General features: G+C 39.2%; 1 protein-coding gene and 1 pseudogene across 4 annotated transcripts in view; both read right to left on the bottom strand.

Annotated features, from left to right (window-relative positions):
- The window catches only part of UTP25 (UTP25 small subunit processome component), a 47,292-nt gene that overhangs the window by 3,840 nt on the left and 16,118 nt on the right, over nucleotides 1-27,334 (bottom strand). The window contains exons 9-14 of one of the 4 annotated variants that reach the window (XM_077157693.1): nucleotides 26,000-26,182; nucleotides 25,766-25,878; nucleotides 24,350-24,595; nucleotides 15,390-15,530; nucleotides 15,035-15,130; nucleotides 1,565-1,583 (exon numbers count right to left, since the gene is read on the bottom strand). In XM_077157693.1, coding sequence (XP_077013808.1) covers nucleotides 1,580-1,583; nucleotides 15,035-15,130; nucleotides 15,390-15,530; nucleotides 24,350-24,595; nucleotides 25,766-25,878; nucleotides 26,000-26,182 — 783 coding nt within the window. In that variant the 3' untranslated portion in view covers nucleotides 1,565-1,579. Of the gene's footprint in view, nucleotides 1-1,564; nucleotides 1,584-8,979; nucleotides 15,531-24,349; nucleotides 24,596-25,765; nucleotides 25,879-25,999; nucleotides 26,183-27,334 lie in introns of those variants that run through there. The other 3 variants (XM_077157691.1, XM_077157692.1, XM_077157694.1) reach the window with 3 other exon arrangements.
- LOC143681015 (protein SDA1 homolog pseudogene) lies at nucleotides 2,246-8,871 on the bottom strand (annotated as a pseudogene).

Raw genomic sequence — 27,334 nt, 5'->3', positions numbered from 1 at the left:
AAGGCAGCCCTACAAACGATGGCTGCTGGGTTAACTTCCTTTCCACGCCCAAGGGCCTCAAGCTCCTTTTCCTACAGGGGACTGAAGTCAGCACAGCCAGATACAGTCTTCACCTCAGGTGTCAAAACAGGTAGAACAAAATGGGGAAATCTCCCCGCCCACCCACAGTGGCTGGGAAGAACTATGACAGGTGTTACACATCTACTCCTCTTCCTGCCGACCCCTCCTTACCCAGGTGTAGCTGGAGATGGAAAGAGGAAAGCCAGAAAACTGTTCCCAGAGTGCAAGGAGGCCACTTTCTGGGAAATGCTTAGGACCCGGAGGGAGAAGCTGCGCTCAGACCTGAGTTATCAAGTTAAAAAGGATGAACCCTCCACTGTGGGGCTGGAGCCTGGGGTGATGTGGGTGACTGAGGACCCATGGGGGCAGTGGGCAGGTGACCTCCCCCAGCTGCCGGTGGCCCTGGAGTGCAGTGCCTTCATTCAGGCAGTTCCCAGACACCCAGCCTCCTGCAGTGAAAACTTGGACTTTTCAGAAAAAAAGAAAACCAGTATCCCTCTTACAGACAGATCTAGACAACCAATGCACAAGACCAGGGGAGAGCATGATTAAATTTGATAATGAGCACAGAGATTGTGGTTTAAAGGGGGTCTTGAAGGATGAGTAAGGTATCAGTAGGGGTGGAAGTGGAGATTGGGCATTCTAGGCAAAGGAAAGAGGATGTTGAGATTGCTATCCTGACTTTGCATCAACTGAAATAATATTTTATGGTGTGTCCATTTTTTTCTACTCCATATACTTTAACCCCATGAGTGCAGGAAGCACGTCTTATTCATTGCTGTGTCCTCAGTGCCCTAAACAATTTATTGCACATCATGGGTGATTGGTTCATAATTAAAAAATGAATGACTCAATGAATAGTCCAAGTGAAAGGGAGCGAAGGGAAGTCTCATGTGCTCCTAATATAAGAATGTGGTTTCATATAATCCTTATACAACCCCTCCCCACCAAAAAAATCAATATCTCCACACTACAAATAAGAAAACTAGGGTAAGACCAAAGTTAGGCAACTGGCCAAAGGTCACACACCCAATCAAGATAAAGCTGAGATTCAAAATCCAGGCTGTTGGGTTCCCGAGCCTGGTCTATGCCAGGAAGAATCCTTGGCTTGAACCAAGTAAGGCTGTGCGAAGGGAGTTAGAGAGGAGAGCTCATGCTTAAGAGGCACTGCACTGATATAACTCATAAGATTTTGCGACAGACTGAAAGAGTGAGTTTCCTTTGCAGATTCATCTCCATCAGAGTGGTTGCTCCTGGTTGCCTTCTGCACTGCAGTCAATCACAAGGGATTACAGAAGCATGGGCTTTGGCCTTGGTCACCACCTGCTTAACTCTGGGAAACTTACCTAACATCTCAGAGCATCTTCCCCTCACCCCCTGTATATGGTGATAAATAAACTTTGTTTCAAGGGTTGGTGTGAGATAATGTACATACAGAACGTAGGGTATTTCCCGGCCCGTAGTAGTTCAATAAAAATTGCTTTACCTTTCCTCATGGTGCTTGGATGTCTTTTGGCTTCTACCTGAGAAAAGACCAGAGAGGAAGGGGTTGTGAGGACATTCCCCCAGGTGCAGGCTGAGTGGTGGACAGCCTCAGGAAGGAAGTGAGTTCTGGAAAAGACAGATAAATAAGATAGGAAAGTGCCAAGTACTTTCCCTCTTAGTGAGGAAATCTCTGATGCCCTCTGGTATGAAGATTCGGACAAGCAATCAAAATTCAAAGTAGTTTTAGCCAACCTCCTCTCGGCAGAAAAAGTGCTCTCTGAGTTTGGCTTGAGCCTTATATAAACAAATTTGGTTTTATAGCCAAAAGAGCTTATTCATAAAATTATTATAATTTTTGGCTTGTTATGTGTTAAATTTTTTATTGTTTTAAAGTTTATGGATGTCATAGCAGCTATTGAGAGTTTTGATTTCTTTAAACAATGTATACTGCTCTACAAAAATTATTTGGTAAAATAAACACTATGGGATTTTTTGTGTGTATGTTAACATTTCAATATAAACGATTAAACTGTATCACAAACTGTATGTGAATTTCTTCATTTTCTATTCATTGGAATTGTCGAGAAGGAGCAGCGGGAGAGGCAGGAGCAGCAGCAAAAAAGAAAGGCAGAGGTGAGTATGTGCCGGGCAGGGAAGAGCCTCGTTCCAGTGCAGTACTTGTTTATGGCGCCACCTGGTGTTAATAAGTCATAGCACATCATGGCTTCCTGATCCTAAGAGCTGGAATTTGCTGAGTGAAATACCCTCTGCTATTTTCTGATATATTCTCTTTCAATATGTCTTTTCTTCCACTAGCCAAGTATGAAAATCATCAGCAAGGATAACTCAAAGTAATAGTTGATGCCTTACAACTTTCCTTTTTTTTTTTTAAGCTTTGAAATGTGTAAAGAAAGGTCTCTATCAATAGCAGTTTATTTGAGGTAAACTCTGTTCATCTCAGGTAGAAATGTTCAGACAAGCAATCAGAATTCTAAGTAGATTTAACCAATCTCTTCTCTGCAGAACAGGTGCTGACTTTGGTGAGGGGAAGCCAGGGATCCATTTGGCTTGGGCCTTATATATTCAAATTTGGTTGTATATCCAAAGGAGTCTATTCATAAAATTATAATTTTTAGTTTGTGTTAATTTTTGTATTGTTTGAAAGTTTGTATCATAAAACTTGAGATTTTCCATTTCTTAAAACATATGTTTTAAGGTTTTTTTAATAGTCTATGGTGCCTTTATTCTGCACCTCAAATAAAGTTATTTTGTTTTGTACACAATGACACAAGTATAAACACGGTTTCTTAGCAGAAGATCCAGAAAGTAAAGTAGAAAGAAGGGGAAAAAAAAACCCACACATGATCCCAATACCCTCATTTCACATTTTGATTATTTCCTCTTGGGTTGTTATATTCCCTATCTTCTTACACGTGTAGTTGGATTATACTATAAATACTTTCGTATTTTGTTTTTCCCATGTATAATAAGCACTTCCCATTATAAGTATTTAATGGCTGTAAAATATTTATGATATGGATAAATCATTTTCATACTGAGAGCAGATTAACACAAGGATGAAAGGTGAATCTGCTGAAGGAAATGACTACCATATAAGAAATGCCCTACACAAGTACAAGCTTATGATATTTAAGCAGTACAAAATTAGCCGTGCTCTCTGCTTTTGTTTGCATTTTGTAAAACACAGTACAGACTGAAAATTCCGTAGCAGGAGAAAAGAGGTGATTTCCCAGGGCCTTAACCCTGTAAAAGAGAAAAGGCTTTATGTGAGTGCCCTACCTTCTGCCTTAAACACAGAAGCAATGTCTCTGAAGGCAAAGTATTATCCTTATCTCCATTTTATAGATGAGGAAAAAATATTGAAGGTATTTTTAAATCTCGATAGGTACATTCTGATAATATATAAGCAATGGTTAATTTTTAGTTTCATTTTTATACAGTCAATGCATGTCACTTTGTAAAATGAGGTAAAACTATTATCTATCTATAGTTTTAAAAATTAGTAAAATAGTTTGAAGGCAGACTATTCCAACTATTAAACATTCTGGTTAGTACAGAGTTGCCATGCAATTCTCAATACAGATACAAATTTTCAAAGAATTGGAAATAAAAAAAATATAGCCAATATTTTTATTAACCATAATATTTTAAAACTATAAGCCATAACTCTTTTATGATTCAGAAACATATTTCCTATTGCTGCCATTTTCACCATAAATCTGTTTCCCATTGTGCTACAGATGTGCACTTGGGTTGCTAATAGTTGCCTTACCTCCTACAAACTGATTTGCTCTTCCCCAGGATGCCCCAGCCTTATGCTTGTGCCTCTTTATTGCTCTCTAAACTGCCTTGTATCATATAGTCATTTTGTAAATCTACTGGCTTCATTGGATTGAAAGTTTTTCTACGGCACAAACCTGTATTTGCAACCTACGCTATATCTAGCAGAGTGCTTTGCACATGGTGGACATTCAATATACATATTTATATTTCAATATCCATTCCCTCCAAAAATGGATTTGAGGTATCAAATATTTGTAGGAACTTGATGTTGTTTTATACTAAGCAAATTACACAAAAACTATAATAAAAGCTTAATAGATATTAAATCTTTGAGTGAAAAATTTACCGAATGTTTACACTGTGGCAGATCGTGCTAAATGCTTATAAAGTCCTCATTATTCTCTTGATGGTAAAGGTGACCCTGGAAGGTCTGTCTTTGTTAGCAATATCCAACCTTGTGAAGATGTGACCTTCAAACTTATAGTAAACAGAAAATACTCACAAGACTGATAAAAGAGTAAAAGGAACCAGCTAGAAATAAGATGCCATGATATTAAAGAAATAAAACAGAGTAAATATCCACCTTTTTAAAACTGGAAATCTTTCTATCTTTCATACAAACCTCAGACTAGTCAAGAGCAGGGTGAGGTCATGGTATAAGAAAAAAATCAGAAAACAATGGCCTCTGGCCTCTTGGCAAATCTAAGGGTGGGGGTTTGGATCTACAGGAAGGGTGAAACTTCCAAGTTCCATCACAACTCATATAGAAAAGCTTATACCCTAGCTACTATGGCATTGAGTTTTATTCACTTTTCTCTGGACCTAATATGAGGAGACAACCATTTCAAAAATGCAAAATGAATGGGGAACAGTTTCAGGTTTGAAAGACTCAAATTTGCACTGGATATTTCCTCTGAAACACTAAAGTTGCTGGAGACTGATCCTGATAGTTCCTGTGACTAGTCCAGTGCAATTTAACCATTAAATCTCAAGGTCTTCACACCTAATCCTTGAAAACAGTTATCTGGGGTATCTTGGGGAAAGTCACAAAGTTCCATTCAAACATAGGTGAAATTAAACTCAGAAAGTGACAAAAGATATTGGAAGGGGAACAAGAAAAATGATTTCATAAACAAACACATGACAGAGATAAAATCAGTGTTACAGGACTTGTAAAAAAAATGGTAGAGAAGTCGCTTTCTAATTCTGCATGGGCAGAAAATGGCTTTTTACTCTAATTTGAAGTAACATAAAGCATTTCTCTCATCCACCACAACATTGTCTAAGAAACTTAAGGCAAAAGGCACCAAACGATTTCCCAATGGAGTAACTTGGGTGCAGGGAGAGACTGACAATGACTCTCATATCCCTAATATCCACCCAAGCATGCCTAGGAAAGGGAGAACAGCACACAGAGTCAACACATAACGAGCATATATTTGACACTGGAAACCATTTTAATTTAACAAGGCAAGTAGTGAGCTGAAAATAGAGGGTAAAGGGAGGCTGAGGAAACCAACCTGATTTATTTTCTTCTATGAAGAATGGGCAGCTCAAATATGAAGTAAAGGCATTCCAAGATTATAATTTATAATTGAGGCAATGTTTAAAAAGTGGCATTCTTTACATGGCATTCAAAAAAATATTTAAATCCTTTGGATGGCCTAAAAGTCTTTACATGGCTTCAAAAAAGTATTTAAATCCTTTGGATGGTCTAAAAGAGCTAAACTGTCCATCCAAAGTCTGTACAGCACAGACCTGTTTTCAGCAGGTAAGCCTATTTACAAGTAAGAATCTCTTACTTTTGTAACATTGTCCATCTTTCTTTTAAGAGAATATAGAACCCCATCCCTCACAGAGTTGATTTGTAAGGCCTCTATGACCCCATAGAAATATGTACTTATCACTATTTGAACTATTTACATTGCGCTCTAAACACAAATATACACACTGCCTCCCACTAGGCTATGAGTGCCTTGGGTTATGGCTCATTCACTTTTTTTTCATTTTGGTGCATGGTCTGGGAATCGAACCTGAGTCTCCGCATGGAAGGTGATCATTCACTTTTGTCCACAGTGACACACAGTAGGCACTCATTAATTTTTTTTGCATGGACGCTAAATGATTTTACAATATTTTTACATTTCAAACTTTCCCACCATAAAATTAAAATTAAAATGCCAAATTGCAACTAAGTATACTATAGTTTCCAAAATATACTGCATCTGAAGTTTTTTAATGTAAAGAGACATTCTTGATTCACTAGTTTTCAGAGTAGTGAAACAAATACTGCATTTTCCGGGGAATGGAAAACTTGCTTGGTAGTTATGTCATTCTTTTTCTCTTTTTCAAAAATTCATCTCATAAGGCCATCTGTTTCTCTCTGAAGGAACGTTTATTTTTTGACCAGATGTTCTGACTATACCGTATCATCATGAAGTTCTTCTGTTTTTAATTCTATTTGTGGGATTGGAAAATGGATGCATTCTGGTTTTCTTCCTCACAAAGTCCTTCCAGTCTCTTACCAGCCATTGCAGTTGTTAGTCTTGTCTCCTTGTCACACTTTGGCTTTTTATGAAGGTGCTCAATGCCCCGAAGTGAAAGTAACTCGCCCCTGGGCTCCTCATCACTATTTCAATATATTTCCTGTTTTCAGCTTTCCCAGGGGCAGCACTGAGTTCTCTCCTCATTTGGGCCATGTGGATTTTCTGGAAGTCCTCCTGAATTAAACCCGACTAGCGCTGATGGCTGCAGCCTTGGCTTTCTGCTCTTCCATGGGCGTGCTGTTCAGCTTCTTGGAAATTTCTTGCTGTTCTTCAACAGAAGAGTGGTGCACGTCCACCCAGTCACTGTTGGCATCCTCCTCCTCACTGAGACTGGCACTTTCCCACCCATCTTCATCATCTTCAGCATTCTGTTCCTCTTTCTCAACTTCCAGAACTTCAGCTCCTGGAATGTAGTCTTTAGCATCTAATTCTCCAAATTCTCGCACTCTTGCTTCAATCGAGGCTTCGGTAGACTTACCCCGGAATTTCTTCTGCAACATCTGAGGATTTAGTGTTCAGAAGAGCTGAATCAAAGCTCTAGCAGACAATATCACATTCTTACCTTTGTATGCTTTATACGCCAGGTCTTGGAGAATTTCTTCATTTATGGCCAGAGGACATCAACCTATTATCTCTTGATACCTACTGTCTTGACTTCGCCAGAGTTCTTGTCAGTAACAAAATTGTTGGCCACAGTCACAAGCAATGACTGAATGACCTTTGGGGGTTCCAGGTGATGAGATGCTTGTGCAGCAAACAGAAGGATTTTTGTTACTTCTCTTTGGTGGGGCTGCAGAAACCTCTGCACAAAGATAGAAGTTAAAGAGAAAAAGCTCATGAATTCCCACCAATCTCAATATAAGGCTCATGAGCATCATCTTCAGTTCAAATTTCTCCTTAGAGCTCACTGGCTGCTTTAGTAATTTTTCTGTAAAATCTTGGGGATCATGAATCAAGTGTAAATCTGAAAAGTTTAAACACTTCTGGCTTTTTCTTCTTGTTTCTTGAGCACTCATTGCCTTTTCCCATCTTTTCTTGTGTTTAGAGCTTTCCTTCCCTGTGGCATACTGCACTAGCAGGTCTCTTGCTGTTGGTTCTTCATCTTCAGATTCTGAGTCACTGTCCTTTTTCTCCTCTTCATCTTCCCCTAGGAAGAATGTCAAAGCAGCGACTAATATCTTGGTGACTTTGGAAAAACATACAGTTGTGGTAACACTTGACAGTTTGGGCATCATTCCAGATGTTTCTTTTGTAGAGTTCAATCATCACATCCAAAGATATTTTGGCTGCAGTTGCACTGCTATCTCTTAACATGGTGCACATGAAATTCTGCAGTACTATATTCACTTTATTGTTCTTGTGGTTTTACATTTATATTCTTGATATCAGTTACAATATGAGTAGACAGTCTTTCGCAGAAGTTTATCACGGCAGCACAGAAGTTCAGAGTTCTAGCAAACTTGATGGATTGATGAGATTCTTATTTTTTAGCAAGATCAAAGCTTTATAAAATGTCATTTGAAGATCTGAATCCAAGACAGTGTGATTCTATGATCGTTCAGGTCTTGAGGAAAGTTACGTAGATGTTCTGGGGAGCATGACCAATCTGTGCCATAAACATCACTAGTTCTGCCAGTTCTTTGCTGGGTTTATTTGGTTGTAATTTGAAAATCTCCACATTGGATTTGTAGTGATTGTATTGTTGTAGAAACTCCTCAATGTAGGTTGGTGGGTCCCACTTGATCAGATTCTGCAACTGAGGCAGGTTGTTGGGCAGCTTGTTGTTGTTCCTGCTGGACATGTTGACTGCAGACCCATAATGTATGTTTTATACCGAGTTACTATGTACCAGGTACTCTGCAAATGCCCTTTCGGATTAAGTAATTTAACTTTTAATCCTGAAACATAGATATTAGCAGCCCCCATTTTACAGATGTGGCAACTGAGGCAGAGAGAGTTAAAGGAATTTGACAAAAGTCACACAGCTAGAAAGTGGCAAAGCAAAGATTTAAAGCCAGGCAGCCTGACTTCAGCACCCATGATTTCAACCACTACATTATGCTTCTTCCCTGTGTATGTGTACATTCTAAGAAATCACCTTAAATTTATCTGAGAGTAAGAATTTGCTTAAAGCTTGATGGATCTAGAGGGCAGACAAGAAGTATAACATGCCTTAAATAATCCTATGAGACACTAAGCTTTTCAGAAGCATAGATACCCCTTTAGAGTGTTAAAACAATCTGCACAAAAGGCATACAAAATGAACTAGATTAGTATTTGCAATTATCCCTGCCTCATCCCCTACCAATTAAAAGAAGCCTATTATATTCTCCTTTATTCTCTCTTTTAAGAGTTCAATAATCCAGGATATCTCTCCTTAAAAAGAGCAATACTACTACCTGCTATTTATTAAAACTTTTCTTTTAGCGAAAGAAGCAATTATCTAGTGAACAGTATAGGTCATACTGTCTGGGGTCAAATGCTGGCTGTACTAGAGACAAAGAAAGTAGAAAGTTACTTCACATCTTTAAGTCTAGATTCCTTCTTTGTAGAATGGCGAAAATAATGGAGTTTACCAAATGAGTATGCAAGGATTAAATGATTTAATACATATAAAGAGTTTAGAAGAATTTTTGGCATACAGTGTTCCAAAAAACATTAGCTTGTATTATGTGTCAGGAACTGTCCAAATCAGATTAATAAAAAAACCATCTTTCTTTGCAAAAGTATCTATTTGTATATAAACAGTCGGTTATTATTATTCATACAGAAAGAATTTAGGAAAAAATATATACCAAGATGTTAATAATTGTTATCGCTGAAATAGGTAGTTATATTTTTGAAATTGTTTTTCACTGTTTTACTTGTCTTTGCTGAATAAGCATAGATTACTTCTACTGTGTAGCTTCAGAAACAGGACTGATGGATGGAAGAGTCACAAAGTCTCTAATAATCAGAGCTGATTAGAAAATCAAGAGTGAGTACCTCAAGCAGAGGCTGGAAGACAGCCTCTCAGAGATGACCTCCAGGTGATTCTTAGATCAACTGGCAGATTGGATCTCAAGACCTAAAGTTCCTACTGAATTGGGGATTCTAGAGTTCATTCCCTAATTCTGCTTTGAAATGTGCTAGAAAGGATGAAAAACAGGGGTCATCTGTTTTCAGAGGTGAATCTGGTTTCTCGCCAACTATTTTTCTGCTAATAGCATTGATTCCCTAAGTCCAATGAGTAGACACTTGTGCTCATTCATCCTATTCTGAGTATAACAGAAGTGACAGCACAAAGTCAAGAGGTTCATACAGCTCTTTCCATGTCACCACACAGTCAAGCACCAGCCCCAAAGTACAGACCTCTATGTTGGTTCCTGCAGAGAACAGAATAGGCAGAGTCTTTGGAATTCAGGAGTTTATGATCCCATTTTTGTTTTCTGTATCAGTTAGGAATTGCTAAAATAGAGGCCTGACCAAAGTGGCTTAAACAAATAAGGGGTTTATGCTTTCACATAAATGGAATGCAAAGGCAGTCAGTTTGGGTTCATATGGCAGCTCCACAAAATAATCAGAGACAAGCTCCCATCTTTCTGCTTCATCATACTCAGTGCAGAGCTTCTAAGCTCAGAAGTTACAGCCATCACTTCTGCATTCCAGACAGAAAAAAAGAACAAGAGGTAAGAGAGTTATCTCTCCCAATTATAGAGCTCTCTTAGAAGCTTGTCCCATGGTTAGTGCTTATATTTCTATGGCCATTCCTTACTGCCAGGGTGCTGGAAAATGTAGCTTTAAAGCTGGGCACTTGGTCACCTCCATAAAATCCAGTTTTGTTACTAGGGAAGTAGTAGGTGTTGGGTACATGACTAACAGTCTCTTTCACTTTCTCTTATTGTCCCTCTGAAGGGAAAGACAGCAGGAATTATTCCTGAGTTTATGAAGATGAGAAAACAAAGAAGCGGCTGGGGTCTTTTCAGAGCCAGGATTTTGTGGTGTTGGTCAGGGCACGTGCTGAAAAATAACCAAGAACACAACAGCAGAAATCCGAGAACATCCATGGCAACCACCAGCTGTGAGCCCAGGGCCATCTCTTTCTAGGAGTCGAACTGGCTGAGAGAGGCCACAGAGGTCAGTAAGGATGAGTGCTGCAGGATGCTGGGACAGACACTTTGGTGATTGTGCTCTGTGTCATTCCCCGGATTGGCAAAAAGTAGACAGTCTTGGCCTTGGCTCAGCTGGGAGAACAGATGGGCAGGATTTCAGTGCAGCTTCCAAGTAAGTCAAAAGAAATTGCCTTCCTTTCCTCCCAGTGTCAGCAGAGGCTACTGCTCCCACCTGGTCACAGCCCGTTGTAGTGGCCCGAGACTGAAGGCCATGACAACTCAGCCAGTTGCAACCTAGGTATGTGCCACCCTTCAATGACTGTGAGAGGTCATCAGGAGATAAGCAGTGAGGACAACACCTGGGTTGAGCTGTCCACTTTAAGCCTGGCCCAAAGATGGACTCAGATTTCTTCATGCAGGGCCAACAAGCCCTTGTGGCAACCAGATCATAGTCCTGGACTCCTTTTGGGTACAGAGCTCTATGGAGGTAACAAGTCCATCTGACATGCTGAAGCCTGGAGCTCTGTTCTTTCCCATGCCCCCACTTCCCTTAGGAATAATGGCAATGAGGCCAGAGGTGCAAGGGTTTACCAAGTAAAAGGTTATTGTGGAAAATGCTTTTAAAAAACAAGCAATGGTGGCCTCTCTCTCAGCCAACATGACAAGCAGACTCATTGCCCTCCCCCTCTCTACGTGGGACATGATTCCCTAGGGTGTGGACCTTCCTGGCAACGTGGGACAGAAATCCTAGAATGAGCTGGGATTCAGCATCAAGGGATTGAGAAAACCTTCTCGACCAAAAGGGGGAAGAATGAAATGAGACAAAATGAAGTGTCAATGGTTGAGAGATTCCAAAGAGTTAAGAGGTTATCCTGGAGGTCATTCCTATACATTATATAAATATCACCTTTTTAGTTAAGGTGTAACGGAGAGGCTGTAGGGAACTGCTCGAAAATGTACAGCTGTGTTCCAGTAGCCACGTTTTTTGAAGATGACTGTATGACATAGCTTTCACAATGGGACTGTGTGATTGTGAAAATCTTGTATCTGATGCTCCTTTTATCTACCTTATCGACAGATGAGTAAAACATATGGATTAAAAATAAACAATGGGGGAACAAATGTTAAAATAAATTTAGTAGATTGAAATGCTAGTGATCTATGAAAGCGAGGGGTAAGGGGTATGGTATGTATGAATTTTTTTCTGTTTTTTTTTTTCTGAATTGATGCAAATGTTCTAAGAAATTATCATGATGAATATTCAACTATGTGATGATTACATATCAAGGATGGAACGATCATATAGTAAGAATGTTTGTGTTTGTTGTTATGTTTAATAAATAAACAAAACAAAAAAAAAAAAACAAGCAATGTGAGCAGACGTAACTCCTTCCCACATTTGAAAAAAGGAATGCGCCACAGAAGAGAGATGAGAAATGAAAAAGATCTGATCTGAGGATAGGAACTTGTGTTCAGCTTCAGAAACGGCATAAAATGCACAGAGTTTCATTGCAACTCTAGTTATAGCATATGATATAGGGGAAAAAAATAGAAGTTTTTAGAATGCAATGCACTTTTTTCTGTTGAGCTGGATATGGAATGGTTCACTTTGGAAGATGTGAAGGAGTATGAGTTTTCCTTTTTCACCTTCCAAAGGTTACATCAATTTTTGGACTATCTTTGCATGTGCTCCCCATTCCCTGACTCTGTAATTAAAAGCTGATTGTACTAAACTTGGAATTCTATTTATTCTTGTTCCCAAAAAAGCTTCTTCTGGAGTCTGGAGTAAAAATTTGGTACTCACAGGAAGCCACTACCATACTAATTAAAAGAGGTGAAGAGGGAGGAGTGGGGCAGGGAGCAAGTGCATTTAAGAAGGCCCTATCCCTTTGCAGAGTCCTTGCAATGAACAGTCCATGCATTTCCACTACATTTATCTCCCACTACTGCTACCTCATAGCCACCTGCAGGTTGCACAATGAGACTCTTCAGATGATTATAAAGAATTTCCAACTCCTACTCCCTCACTCCAGGCCCTCTGTCATCCTGAGACCACAGACTCATCAAATCTAAACTCTGGCAATCTGAAGATCTGTTCATGTAGCCCTGGGAAGGCTGGGCAGAAGGCAGACAGTAGGCTCTGGCACCACCTGCTTTTCCTTCTCCTCCCTTGGCAGGCTGGCTCCTTGCCTCCACAAGGGGACAATCAGGGCTGAGAGCCTTCATGAGCTCCCTTTGGCTCTCTGGGGTGTGAGGAGTCAGCAGGGACACACTTCCCATTCCTGCCGGGGCCATCTGCACTCAATTATAAACCCTCTGGGAGCCAGCAGAGGTCTGTTTAGTTGCTACTGGTTCTCTATGATTAGCTTGTTCTTGTTTTTTGAATACTGCATACGGTGCAGCCAGCTGTGGGAAGCATTCACAATTCAAAGCTTTTTTTCCCCTCAAAAAGAAAAGTGCTAAGCTAGTTATTACTATGGGGAAGGAGAAAAGTTTATGCCTTACTCTCTGAATAAGTTTCTTTTCACTTTACAAGACCACCTCTTACCAGGACTGGGATTTTTTTTTTCCTTATCTCTTTTCTACAGTTCTGCAAAGAAATGACAAGATACTGTGTAATTCCAGCTCATGAACTATCATCCATAGCACAGTAACTTTCCCTCTCCCTTTCCTGTGTGTGAGAGAGAAACTGGGTGTTAACAAGGCATCTTTTCAATGAAACAATTCCAGATTCACTTCTTCACAATCAATTTAGAAGCCAGAGTCAACTGCCAAGGCTTACCTTCTTTCCCAGGTGCTGAACCAAGAACAGTAATGGGACAACTGAAATCTTGTGCCACCTGATAGGATGTAGTGAGAAGGACATAGTATCACTTCTGTAATATTCCTGCCAAAGACGCATAATCTGAAATCTAATCATAGACAGCCTACAAAATAACTGACCTGTCATCTTGAAAGTGTCAAGGTTATTAAAGTCTGTGAAAAACGGAGGCATTATTCCAAAATAAAGGAGACTAAAGAGACTTGACAACTAAGGGCAATATGTAATTCTAAACTGCATCCTTTTGCTATCAAGGACATTATTAGGACATCTGGCAAAACCTAACCGGGGTCCAAGGATTAGCTGGTAACAAGGCATTAGTGACAATGATTGTATTATGGTTAGGTAGGAGAATGTCCTGGTTTATAGGAAATACACATTAAAATATGCAGGGTGATAGGTCCATCAGGCTGGCAACTTACCCTGAAACAATTTTTAAATTTCAAGAATTAAAAAAAAAATCTTTGTTCTGTACTTGTAACTTTTTTGTATGTCTGAGAATGTTTCAAAATAAAAATTTTAAAGTGCCATTTCCCCTTCACTTTTATCTACACTGACTCAAAAAATGGCTATGGTAATGATGAAGATAAGGTATTAAAAATGAATGTAAAGAGTCTGAACAAAATTACTTCTTAAAACATTAGGGTAGAAATTAATGTTATTTTATATAACGTATAGTGTTAAATGTGTATTTCAAACTAAAACACTTACTATTATGAGTTAAAAAAAGATCAGTAATTTTCTCTCTGGGAATTTGTCGCCTAACCTGTGAAAAGAATAGACTGCATTGTCAAGATTCCTTACGTGGAATCCATAGAGGAGCTTCAGGTAGTCTAAGAATCCCTGAAATTGTTTGTAAAATCTGATGGACATTAGTTTGCATTTTTCCAGAGAGGGTCCATAGCTCTCATCCAATTCGAAGGAGCCCAGGACTGGCTGCTGCCTAAGGGCCTACAGCTTTCAGGATCTCAGACATGGCATCTCAGCAGAGGTGCACTTACTGCAAAGTGATGAAACAGCTGCCGGGGCCCCAGTGAGAGCAGAAAGCTGCTGGGAGCCGTCAAGTGTTGTCGGCAGAGGAGGGAAGCCAGGTTGCAAACAGGAAGCATTTCCATATAATGCACACTTCCTAAGGAGGTCTCCAAAGAAAGAGAACTGAATACTTGTAGGGGGGCAGCAATTTCATGTGACTCCCCACCCCCATCCCCAATCCCTGATCTAAATAAATATTCATTTTGATCTTTAAAATAAAAAAGATCAATGAATGAACATATTTCTCTAGGTTGAATTAAAATTTTAAAGTTTAACGAAAAAATCTGGCTAAAGGGAAAAAGTTTTGCAAAACATGTTGCAATCTAAAATCAAGATAAGTTTGAAAATGGATGGTATATGGGAAAAAAGTACAATCAATGGAAGCCAGGGTTCATAGTCAACAGTAATATTGTGATATGTTTCCATTGAATGTAACAAAGGCATTATGCCAAAACTAAATGTCAACAGGTGAGGGGCATGGGGAGGATTCTTTGTGGAAGAAAAGGAAATATCTTCATATAGATTATGGTGGTGAAGATATGTCTATATACTTAGGTTGGATTTATGATATGTGAATAAAACTGTTTAAAATGAAATAAATAAATAAACAAGTAAAATCAAGATGATACTCAGCAGCAAGAAATACTCCAATTTGTCAAAACCAGTTGGCACAAGCAATTATGTGAATGCCTTACTTTGAACTTCTCAGAGTCCTCCAGCCTACTCTGGACCTCCAAAAGATGCGATTTATCACAATTTGGTTTACATTTAACTTTTCAGGAACACATGACCTGAAAAGAAAGAAGTATCCGATCACATTGACACTGACTGTGCTCTTTTCCCGTATCAACCCCTTTCCAGTATTTGTAATCAGAACAGGGTCCAAAGAGCACAGAATCAAGTGTTACATATCATGCCGAATATCTCCAGGCCAAAAAAAAAAAATCTCATTTTTCTCCAGTAATAAAGAGGTGAACATTCTTGTTAGATTGCAGCATCTGTGCTGCCCTCTCCACACCAACCACGGCAGCTAGCCTCTGGGCATCGTACTTGGAGTAGAGGACAGTGCAGGTCCACGTGGCTTCTTCTCCTCTATTGGTGGCTTTGAGCATGTTACAGATTTCACTGTAGAAGTGGGGATATGTGGGCAGTTCATAAAAAATCAGGTTCCTGATGCCTTTTATGGTATACCTGTTAGAATGGATGAGACAGAAGATATGTCTACTTGAGAAATAATTTATGGAAAAGCTAAGTAAGAGTTTTATGGGGCATAGTTAATTCTTGCTATTTCAAGCTAAAGAAAGAAAATAATGGCACATGAAACAGATCAACCAGAGGTTATTATTCTAGTTTGAGCCTGAAGGGTTTATTTTTGTGACAACATATTTGCTTAAGTTGATAACAAAACAAAACTGTATTTCTTAAGCCTACTCTGGGTTGGCTGGGTTAGGATGGGAAACAGTAATAGACCAGGATTAAAAAAAATCCCAGAAAATTTCAAAAGCAATTAAAATTTAACATTGCCCTTATAATCAGGCAAAACAGAATATTCTATAATAGAGATGAGGTCAGACATAGTATATAAAATAAACCACTAAACTATAAATGCATTCTTATTAGTCTTTTCTTGTCACTCTTTATATAGGTTAACTCCATGGTAGATACCCCAAGTTCATTCATTTGAAGAATCCTGCCTGAGAACCCATTAGGCATTACGGGAAAGCAACTAGCTTCAACAGTTTATGGACTTCCGGGAAAGATGGCTGAGTAGGGAGGTGCAGTACTCAATCCTCCTCTAAAAACAGCTAGTGTACAGGCAGAAACTCTGAAACAATTGTTCTGGGCTCTAGAGGCCAGGAGTGTATTGTAAAACATCCTGGGAAAAGCAGGACAAAGAGGGCAAGACACTGAGGTAAAGAACTGTGAGTAACTCACTCAATGGTGACTGATGGAGTCCAATCCCACTCCTGAGATGGACCACCTGTAGTCTGGTCCCTGGCTGGCTGCTGCAGACAAAGTGGAGTATGGAAGTCCTTTTCCCCAAGAATGGAATGGGGCATGGTTGACTACTGCTCATGGCTTTTGAGCAGCAAATTGTGATTGCTGGGTCCCATATTTGAGCCCACCACAGACAGGCACCACCCATCCACTGTGTCAACCCCACCCCAAGAGAAGTGAAGCCAGTGGAGGTTTAAAGACACAGTATCTCCTTAAGGCTGCAGGGAACAGTTTGTTGAAGGCAGCCATCTGCTGAAAAGGCCAGTAAAGCACAACCTTGGGGAGCATCAAAAAGGCTTTTGGGCATCTTTTCTGACCCTATCCCCAGGGTTTTTGGAACTGCCCTGCATTAACTTCACAGTTCCTTGGCCCTGTTTTGGGTGGAAATACTGACTTGGGAAAATCCTTTCATGGGTAACCCTCTTCTCTGAATTTGCCCTCTAGGCCAAAGCAGCTAGAGAAGGAGAATTAAAACAACAACAACAACAAGACTATAGAGGCAAAATGAAAACAAACAGAACAGATCAAGATTCCCAGAGAAGGAAAAGAGGAAGGAAAGATTTTTCCCACGTGTGAAGCAACTGCACAAACAGTACAATCTTAAAAATTGTACCCTATACCCAGGGCAAGAATCATATGAAGAACAGCTGAAAAAATATGTTCAGTTAAACACAGGCAATCCCAAAGGTCTAGAATTAGTTGAACCAAATGTCAAAGGAAAGCCTTAACATGATGATCAACAATAAAACCCTAGGCAATAGAGACAAACTGATCTTAAAAGTAAACTCAAGATAATCAGATGCCTAGATATCAGCAAAAATTATAAGACAAGCTAAGATACAGGAAGATATGGCTTAATCAAATAAAGAAATTAAAACTCAGAGGAAACAGGCCAAGACTTTGATCCTGAGGCTGCTCTTTTGAAGCTTACATATGTAGCGGAGCTTATCCTATCTACAGGTATAACTAAGAGTTACTTCTGGAGGACCTCTTTTGTTGGTCAGATGTGGCCTCTCTCTCTACACCCAACTCTGCAAGTGAAATCACTGCCCTCCCTCCTACATGGGACATGACATGCAGGGGAGAAAGTCTCCCTGGCAATGTGGGAGATGATGCCCAGGGATGAGTTGGGCCCTGGCAATGTGGGATCAATAATGGCATCCTGACCAAAAGGGGGAAAAGAAATGTAACAAATAATGTATCAGTGGCTGAGAGAGTTCAAATAGAGTCCAGAAGCTACTCCGGATTTCATTCTTATGCAAGCTTCAGTTACACATTGCCACCTACCATAACTTGCCAAACCCCAACCAAGACCATTCCAGCCAATCCTAAAGAACACCTAGAGCAATATATAAGATTCTCCAAAGGTTACATGCACTAGGGTAACTTTCCAGAAACCTACAACGTCCACATGGGTCCCTGTAAGTCCTGGAATGCAGAGAGGCCAGCCTCTCCAGGACATCAACTAGTTTCATCCCCCATCCCATATTATCAACAGCCCCTTCCAATATGAAAAAGTTAGAATGGGCACAGCCCAAATACCCCTAAAAGTGAAAGAAAGATCAAAGTTGATGGTGGAGTTATACAGCGAAGGTAGGGTTTAACAAATGAGTATGACTGCTGAGTCATTATACTGAGATTTCTTTTAGTCTCCAGTATCTTAGAGCAGCTAGAAGCAAAACCTAAAATTGTGGAAATGTAACCCAAATCAAACTCTGAAATCTGTTCTACAACTAACTGTTGAGAAGTGTTTTGAAATTTATTGCTTTTTGTATGTTATTTTTCACAAAAAAATATTTTAAAAAGTTAGTTGTGATAATAAAGAATACATGTATTCCTTCTAGCCTCCAGTGTTCTGGAGCAGCTAGAAGAAAAAATCTGAGATGATGGAATGGTAGCCCATGACAAATTCTGGGATCTGTTCTGTAACTACTGTTGAAGAGTACTTTGAAATTATTGCTTTTTTTTCTTTGCTTTGTATATATGAATATTATACAATAAAAAAAGTTAAAAATAACTTCAGAGGAGACACAGAATTTGAAATAACTAATCAAAGATATTAAGCAAATTTCCTAAATCAATTAAAGGAGATAAAGGAAAATACAGTGAAAGAGATAAGGGACATTAGGAAGATACTGGGTGTGGTAGTTAGGTTCAGGTGTCAACTTGGCTAGGGGAAGGTGCCTAGTTCTTTTCCTGTGGACATGAGCCAATGGCATCTGAACCTCATCTGTTGCTGATTACATCTATAAATGAACTATGTTTGATTTAATTGGCTGGTGCTTAAATGAGAGAGCTCAAGGTAGCAGAGCCCAAGCAGCTCATAACACTCAAGTGCCCAGGCCTTTGGAGATGCAGAAAGGAATAACCCCAGGGAAAGTTGTTGGAACCCACAGGCCTGGAGAGAAGGCCAGCAAGAGATTGCCCTGTGCTATGTTCCAGTGCCTTGATTCTTGAAGACAACTGTATAAAGATATAACTTTTACAATGTGACTATGGGATTATGAAAACCTTGTGTCTGATACTCCTTTTATCCATGGTATGGACAGATGAGTAAAAAAAAATGTGGATAAAAATAAACAAATACAGTAGAGTAACTTGTCAGAAACCTACAACCTCCAGTTGGGTCCCTGGTCCAGATAAGTCCTGAAACATAGCCCAGCCTCTCCAGAACATCAGATAGCTCCATCTCCATACCCCATAATAGTGACAGACCTTTCCAATATCAAAACTTTAGAACTGCCATAGCCCAAACAACCCTAATGAGAGGTGTGGAAAGATCAAAGGTGATGGTGGAATTATACATAGAAGATAGGACCTAACAAACAAATATGAATGCTGAATCATTACACTGATATCTCTTTTAGTCTCCAGTATTTTAGAGCAGCTAGAAGTAAAAACCTAAAATTGTGAAATTGTAACCCATGTCAAAGTCTGAAATATGTTCTACAAATAATTGTGGTGCTGTGCTTGGAAATTTATAGCTTTTTTTGTATATATGTTATTGTTCACAAAAAAAAGAAGGGAAAAAAGTTGATAAAAAATTAAAAAAATAAATAAATACTAGGAGATAAGGTGTAAATAAATTGGGTAGATGGAAATACTAATGGTCAACGAGAGGGAGGGGTAAGGGTATGGTATGTATGAGGTTTTTCTTTATTTCTTTTTCTGGAGTGATGCAAATGTTCTAAAAAATGATCATGGTGATGAATACACAACTATGATATGAGATTGTGAACCACTGATTGTACACCATGTATGGAATGTATGTGTGTGAAGTGTGTCAATAGAAATATTACAAAGAAAAAAAAAAAGACTAAAGGCATATAACTGCAGACCTGAACAGGCAGAAGAAAGAATCAGAATTAGAAGATAGGACAACTGAAATCCTATAGATGGAAGAAAAGATAGAGAAATGAATGGGAAAAATTGAGCAGAGTCTCAGAGAACTGAATGACAGCATGAAGCACACAAATATACATGTAATGGATGTCCCAGAAGGAGAAGAGAAAGGAAAAGGGGTACAAGAAAAGGGAAAAAGTCCAGAAAGAAAATATGAGAAAACAATGGCCCCAAATTTCCCAACTTTTAGAAAAGACATGAATATACATGCTCAAGAAGTGCAATGTACTCCAAACAGAATAAATGCTAACAGATCTACTCTGAGACACTTATTAATCAGAATGTCAAAAACCAAAGATAAGGAGAGAATCCTGAGAGTAGCAAGAGAAAAGTGATTTGTTACATACAAGAGAAATGCAATAAGGCTACATGACTATTTCTCACCAGAAACCATAAGGTGAGAAGACAGTGGAGTATGACAGATTTAAGGTACTGAAAGAAAAACAGCCAGCCAAGAATTATTTTATCTAGCAAAACTATCCTTAAAAATGAGGGAAAGTTTAAAATCATAGCTAAACAGAAACTGAAAGAATCTATCAACAAGAGACTTGTTCCATAAAAAATATTAAAGGGAGTTCTGCAGGTTGAAAGGAGAGAGAGGCCTGGAGGAAAGTGCAGAAATGATTATCATCAGTAAGGGTCACTAAATGGGTAAAAGAGAGATTCAAAGTGAGATATGACATATAAAAACCAAAGGATAAAACGGCTGAAGTAAGTACTGCCTTTACACTATTAACATTGACTGTTAATGGATCAAACTCCTCAATCAAAAGACACATATTGGTGGAATGGATAAACAAGTATGATCTGTCAATCTGCTTTTTTTTTGTCTACAAGAGACTCACTTTAGTCCCAAGTACACAAATAGGTTGAAACTGAAAGGTTGGAAAAAAGGTATTCCACAAAAACTAACCAAAAAAGAACTTGGGTAAGCTATACTATCAGACAAAATAAACTCTAAAAGCAAAACTGTTGTAAGAGACAAAGGAGGATACTATATATTAATAAATGGGACAATTCAAGAAGAAATAACACCCAACCAGACTGCTCCAAATTACGTGAGGCAAACACTGGCAAAACTAAAGGGAAAAATAGATGTCTCTACAAAAATAGTTGGTGACTTCAAAGCTTATGCATTTCCACCTCTTTCCCTGTTACACAGTGCTGCAAGGTGGTAGTGGCAGGTGTAGACCCCAGGGACTCACCATATAGTTGGAATCAAGGTCAATTGTTATCTGCGGAGTTCCATAACAAAAGATTTTATACAATACAACTAACAAGGTTCTGATTTTTCACTGTGACACTTTCTCAACACTACCACGATGTTAAGATTTTTGTCTATCAAGTCAGTGGCAACAACTTAATCTGCGGGATTTTACAGAAATGGACCTTCTCAGACACTGCCAATGGTATAAATTATGTGTGTATATCTTTATTTTGGGGGGTAGAAGATATGAAGAAGATGAGAAGGAACAAAGAAGTGGCAATGCATATCAAATTTTTAATTTTTAGTCTTTGAGCTAACAAGTTTCTTTCTCATAATTTATCCTAAGGAAATAATTAAGCAGCTATGTCATCAAAATATATGCATATCGAGGGTATTGGCATTATTGTATATAATAGCAGAAAATAAGAAAAGAAAATCTATACGCCATTAAAAGAAAACTGGGTCAATTATATACCCATACAATGGTATTTAATGTAACCATTGAAATGGATATGATACATATACTCCACAGATTACTTGTTAATTACAGAGAAAAGGTACTTTACAATGCAGAGATCTAGCAGACCTGCCTTGACCATGTTCTTAAATTTAGCATCACCAAAAATGGTATAAACTGACATTTATGATGAGATGTGGTACGAAGTTCACAGCATCACTTACACAGAATTTTTACTAAAAAATATTTCCTCTAAATCAAGGATTCCCGAACTTTGTTGCATATTTGAATCACCTGTTTTAATTTGTGTTTGTTTGTAAAATAACTATGTTTGGCCCTTGTCCCCATTTTTATTTAATTGGTATGAGGGCATCTGAATTGTTAAAAGCTCTCCAAGGGGATTCTAATGTGCAGCAAAGTTTGGAAACCACTGATGTAACTGATGAGGAAACAATTAGATAAATCCAGACTGTGGGACATTCCTACAGGATACTAGATTAGTCTCTTCAAAAAATGTCACTGTCATGAAAGAGAAAAAAGGGAAAAGAATTATTCAAAACCAGGAATTCTCAACCCCAGCACTACTGACATTCTGGGTCAGATAACTGCTATGGGGAAATGTGCTAGGATGTGCCTAACAGCATCCCTGCCTTCTACCTACTAGATGCCAGCAGCACCTTCAGATATTACAACCAAAAGTAACTCCAGATATTGTTTCTCAGGGGACAAAACTGTCCCCTGTTTAAAATTTTTAAGCCAGACTAAGGAAACAAAAGAAATATATTAACCAAATGCAATGTAAGAGCCTTAACTGAATCCTGGATTAGAGGGGAAAAAAAAACAGCTATAATTATCATTTTGGGGACAACTAGGAAAGTTTGAATATGGATTATATACTAGATGACGCTATTATAGCAATGTCCAGTGGCATGATAATGGGATTATGGTTAGGTAAAGGAATATTCTTGTTTTTCGAAAGAGCTGTGAACCAACCTCTGAGGGCAATCATAACCAAAAATCTGTTGTTTAAAAGATTCTACTGTTTTCATCTCCCCCAAAGAAAACAAATCTTCAGCGTGAATTTTTTGCTAGCTCACAAAAGAATTCTAATCTTTCTAACACTGCCACAGAGACTATGAATCGGAATTTCAGAGTTGGACATTATACTTTAAAATGCATGTACTTTTGCCAAGGTCAAATAAAACCAAATCACAAAGGCACTGCAAAACAAAACATCCATCGTCACCTTGGTGATCTTTCAAGCAAAAAATTCTTTAGCTGGACACCATAAACTAATTAGCTGTTGCAGAACTGTGAAATACATTATTTCCATTCATTTTCAACATAGGAAACACCCATTAACCTGGTCCAGGTTATAAGATTTGACTTTATAGTAACTGTAGGGAGTAAAATGGATTAGCAAATAAATGAACAGTATGAAACAGGGAACTGTTCTGTTTAGTTAATGAAAGAGCTCCTCTGACACTACGCCCTCTCCCTGAAAAGCTGCTGAGATATTTGAGAGCAGGAGTCATCCTAGTTTAATTCACACTTGCTACAGAGAATCACACTGGGAAGTTTTCCAATCCATCCACTTCACTTAAAACGGCTTGCTTTTATTTGGCAAACAAAAAGGAAACAAAGTGCTCATAAAATCTAGTAAGTGCAACTCCCTAAAATACCACTTTTCAATAGGAATGAAAACAATTAACTGGAACAAAGCAAATGATGCCAAAAAGCAGACACTCCTAACACAAATCGTCTTGTCTGGGTAGCCAAGAATGGAGCCCAAGAAACACAAATATAGTCAATTCTCCACTCTCCCCTTACAGATTAACTAGTTAGCAGGATACCTGTGGGAGTTGTGTCATGTCCACCCTGCTCTGCAGGCTGCTGGGATTCCATCCTCCCCCTCCTAACTTTGGTAATGAGAGCCAGTCTGGTGTGAACCAGCATAAACTAAAAGGCAACACAATACCAAAGTGCATCATCTAAAATGCTCCAAAGCTTGGAAGGATTCTGGTTCACCTGTTTGGGATTCTCTGAGAATATACATCCCCTACCTCCACCCCCAATCAGATTATTTGATTGAGCATTAAATTCAGTGGACATCATTGTGAAACCAGGAAAGAAGAAGTATCAAAGTGTAATTTCCATCTCTCTGTAGGTAAGTGTTTAAAAAGTGCTTTTCCATTTGGCAGTAGAGACTTAGTAAAACAATAAAATACCTGAGCTTGGGGGCCACGAAGGGCTGAAACTATCGCAAAAGAGTAACAGAGGATTCAGTTTTTTTTTTTTTTTTTTTTGCAGGGCAGGCACCAGGAATCGAACCTGGATCTCCAGCATGGCAGGCGAGAACTCTGCCTGCTGAACCACCACAGCCCACCCACAGGATTCAGTTTTATTAACACTCCAATGAAAACATAAAAAGGAGAATTTGAACTATTTTGTCAAAGCCATACAGTGAAAAAGGTAAACCAACACTGAAACCATTAAATATTCAACTCTAAGCCCTTTATTTTTTGTCTCCTACAAATGTTAAGGGGCCCTTAGTTCCAGTTCTCTTTGTTGAGGAAATGAGTGTGGGTGGACCCCCTCAGGACACAGTGCAACTTTCTGAACACTGCTCAGCTTCTACCTTCCCAGACCACACAGCCCTCAGTACGTTTCTTTGTTTATAGGACAGGCCCCTCCCCTTTCTGTACTCACTTGAGTTGTCCCTCTCTAGAGTGGTTCAACTGTTATGTCTTTCTCGAGGAACGTAGCCACAACTATATAAAGTGCCCCAAGTGCAGACCAACTCCAGATCTAAACACAGATTATGCCATATTCATTCGTTTCTACAACCTTTTTCAATAATGCCTGTTTTAGGAGGATACCACCAACCAACAAGAGTCTGCCTTTTTCCCTTCCAGAGGGGATGGTCTAAACCTGGCACTACTTTACCTTTTGTAGAAATGGAAGCGTTCTGTGAGGAGCAGAAACTGCTTCTCTCCTTGAAAGAAGAAGTGTCTAGCCCTGGAGACACCAGACTTCCGGGTATATTCACAGATGTGGGTGAAGTTCAGTTCCTCCTTCTTGAAGTAATTTCGGAGACGCACAAAATCAAAGTAGGAGGGGACATAGATAAGCGTGTGTGACATGACTGCATCACGATACTGAGGCAGAATCTTGTTCACGAAAAAGTTAAACCTGATTTGGAAAGGAAAAGGGCGAAGTCAATGCTCTAAAGTTGAGCCCATAGCATCAACCTTAACTGTGTGCCCCAGGGCAAGTTAGTTTCCCTTTACCTTACGAAGAGACCAATGTGACTTACCTCATCTCAGAGAGATGATTTAAGGATCAAACCTGATAAGCACATTAAATAACTGCTAACATTGTTTATTGTGAAAAATAGATGCAATGCCATTATATTCCAGATAAATATTCTATGATGTATACAATCACACCATTCATTCAGTCACCCATCCACCCATCCAGTTAACAAATAATTATTGAACATTGTTATGGACTGAGTTGTGTACCTCTAAAATTTATATTTAAGTCCTAACCTACAAACCCATGAATATGATCCTATTTGGAAATAGGATCTGCGAAAATGCGATTAGTAAAGATGAAGCCAGATGATTAGGATGGGCCCTCATCCAGAATGACTTCTTATAAGGTGTCCTTATACGAAGAAGAGAAATGGACATGGACAGACATGCACAGAGAGAGAAGATGGCCTGTGACAACATAGGCAGAAATTGAAGCCCAAGGATGTCAGCAAACAACCAGAGGCTGGAAAGAAGCAAGCAGGGATTCTCAACTTCAAATTTGGGACTTCTGGCCTCCACAACTGTGAGACAATCAATCTCTGTTGTTTTAAGCCAACCAGTTTGCGGTGCTCTATAACAGCAGTCCTGGGAAACTAAGACAACACTTACCATATGGTAAGCACCATTCTACTACCATGGAGTCCTGTAACTAAGCACAATGAGGAGAAAGGGGGAAAATACACACAGAATTGCAAAAACAATTCTTGCCTTAGAAGGGCTTACAAGTTAAGTTGCTGACACAGGATACTATGTAGCATTAAGCAGTATAATTGTAATTTAAAATGCCACACACTATGGGGAAGGAGCCCAGATTTACTGACCCTGCTACTAACTAGTTATGAGACAAAGGACACATCAACATTTCTCTCTGAGCATCAGTTTCCTCCTCTGTAAAACAGCATGATTTGGTTCAATTATTTCATCTAGTTTGGTAAATGGTAATCAATAAAACTAACATGGAATATGATTCTAAATTTGTCTGTCAAAGTCAAATCCCTCTCCTTGGCCCCCACGTACCCAATGGGACTAGGGGTGGGTAGGTTACCTGGCATCAATCACCAAAGCGAGGTTTTCAGCTTCCATCCTCTGAAAGACATGTGGGAGCTGTACCAGGACATGATTGATGGAGCCTGTCATCAGGACATTCCTCACAGCCACCTACCAAAAGTCAATGAGAGCCATCCTTATTGTGGACCCAAAGCTGTCTTCTTTTGCCTCATCACCCAAACAATGAACAGTGCTTCATGAAGAGTCCAGTGGAAACAAGGAGAGAACCTACCTGGCCTTGAAAATTGATGCAGTACTTGTTGAACACTGAATTGATCTGGGCATCCTGCAGGGCCCCCAAAATCAGTGTCTGGCGGTAGTACTTGGACCAATTGTTGAGGCTCCACATCCGTACGCGAGAAAAATCCACCCCATGTGAGTCCAAGGGCAATAAGTTCATATGATTCATCAAATGCTTTGAGCAGAAATAAGACTACAATTAATATTTACTGAGTACTTATGTGCCGGGCACTGCTAAGCATTTTAAAAGTCTATCATCTCACCCCAACCAAACTATTCCCGCCAACCCTCAAGAACATCTAGGGCTCTATCTGAGATTCTACAAAAGTTCCATGCACATGATTGCTTTCCAGAAACTTACAACCTCTATATGGGTTCCTAGGCCAGATAAATCCTGAAACCCAGAGGGGCCAGCCTCTCCAGAACATCAATAATTCTATCCCCTATCCCATATTATTGACAGCTCTTGCTAACATGAAAAAGTCAGAATGGAGATAGCCCAAATACCCTTAAAGATTGGGAGAAAGTTCAAAGAAGAAGGTGGAGTTATAACAGAGAAGATAGGATTTAGCAAATGAGTATGACTGCTGAATCATTATATTTCTATTTCTTTTAGTCTTCAGTGTCTTGGAGAAGCTAGAAGGAAAAGCCTAAAATTATGGAACTGTAACACATATCAAACTCTGAAATCTGTTCAATAACTAATTGTTGCAGTGTGCTTTGAAATTTATTGCTTTTTTGTATACATGCTAGTTTTCACACACACACACACAAAGTCTACCATCTTAACCCATGGAGGTGTACGAACATCTCCCAAATTACAAGAAAATTGAGGCTCAGACGGGTGAGGAATTTGCCTATGGTCAGCTGAACATCCCCAACAAATACTGGCTGCCTCCTGTACCTTCAAAAAAGTATCAAAACAGAACCTACAGGAATATTCCTCTAATTTCTGAGTGCCACCCCAGCACTCTCTGGGTTCCTCAGTCTCAGACTCGAACAGGGGTAATGTTAGAGAATACAGAACTGTTGTTCTTTTCAAAAGACAACCCTGGCTCTCAAAATATTACAGGAGCATTCCCAGAATCACTAAGCCTGCGTTTCCTTAAATTAAACGTTAGGATTCTATCATCAAAATGCACTTCTATTTTAGTTACATTTTCACCTTGTATTATACATTGAAAGGTAATGCAATCTATAAACTTATTATGTAATTTATAAATAAGTATCCCTTTTATTTGTCCCAATCTTCCTACAAGCTTCAAATCTCAGGGCTGTAGGAGAGGTGAGTTCTCATGTGCCCTCAAAAAAAAACAAAAAAACTCTA

Source organism: Tamandua tetradactyla, chromosome 4 (assembly GCF_023851605.1).
Source record: "Tamandua tetradactyla isolate mTamTet1 chromosome 4, mTamTet1.pri, whole genome shotgun sequence".
Classification (NCBI taxonomy): Eukaryota; Metazoa; Chordata; class Mammalia; order Pilosa; family Myrmecophagidae; genus Tamandua; species Tamandua tetradactyla.
This window is presented reverse-complemented; position numbering and strand designations above follow the sequence as displayed.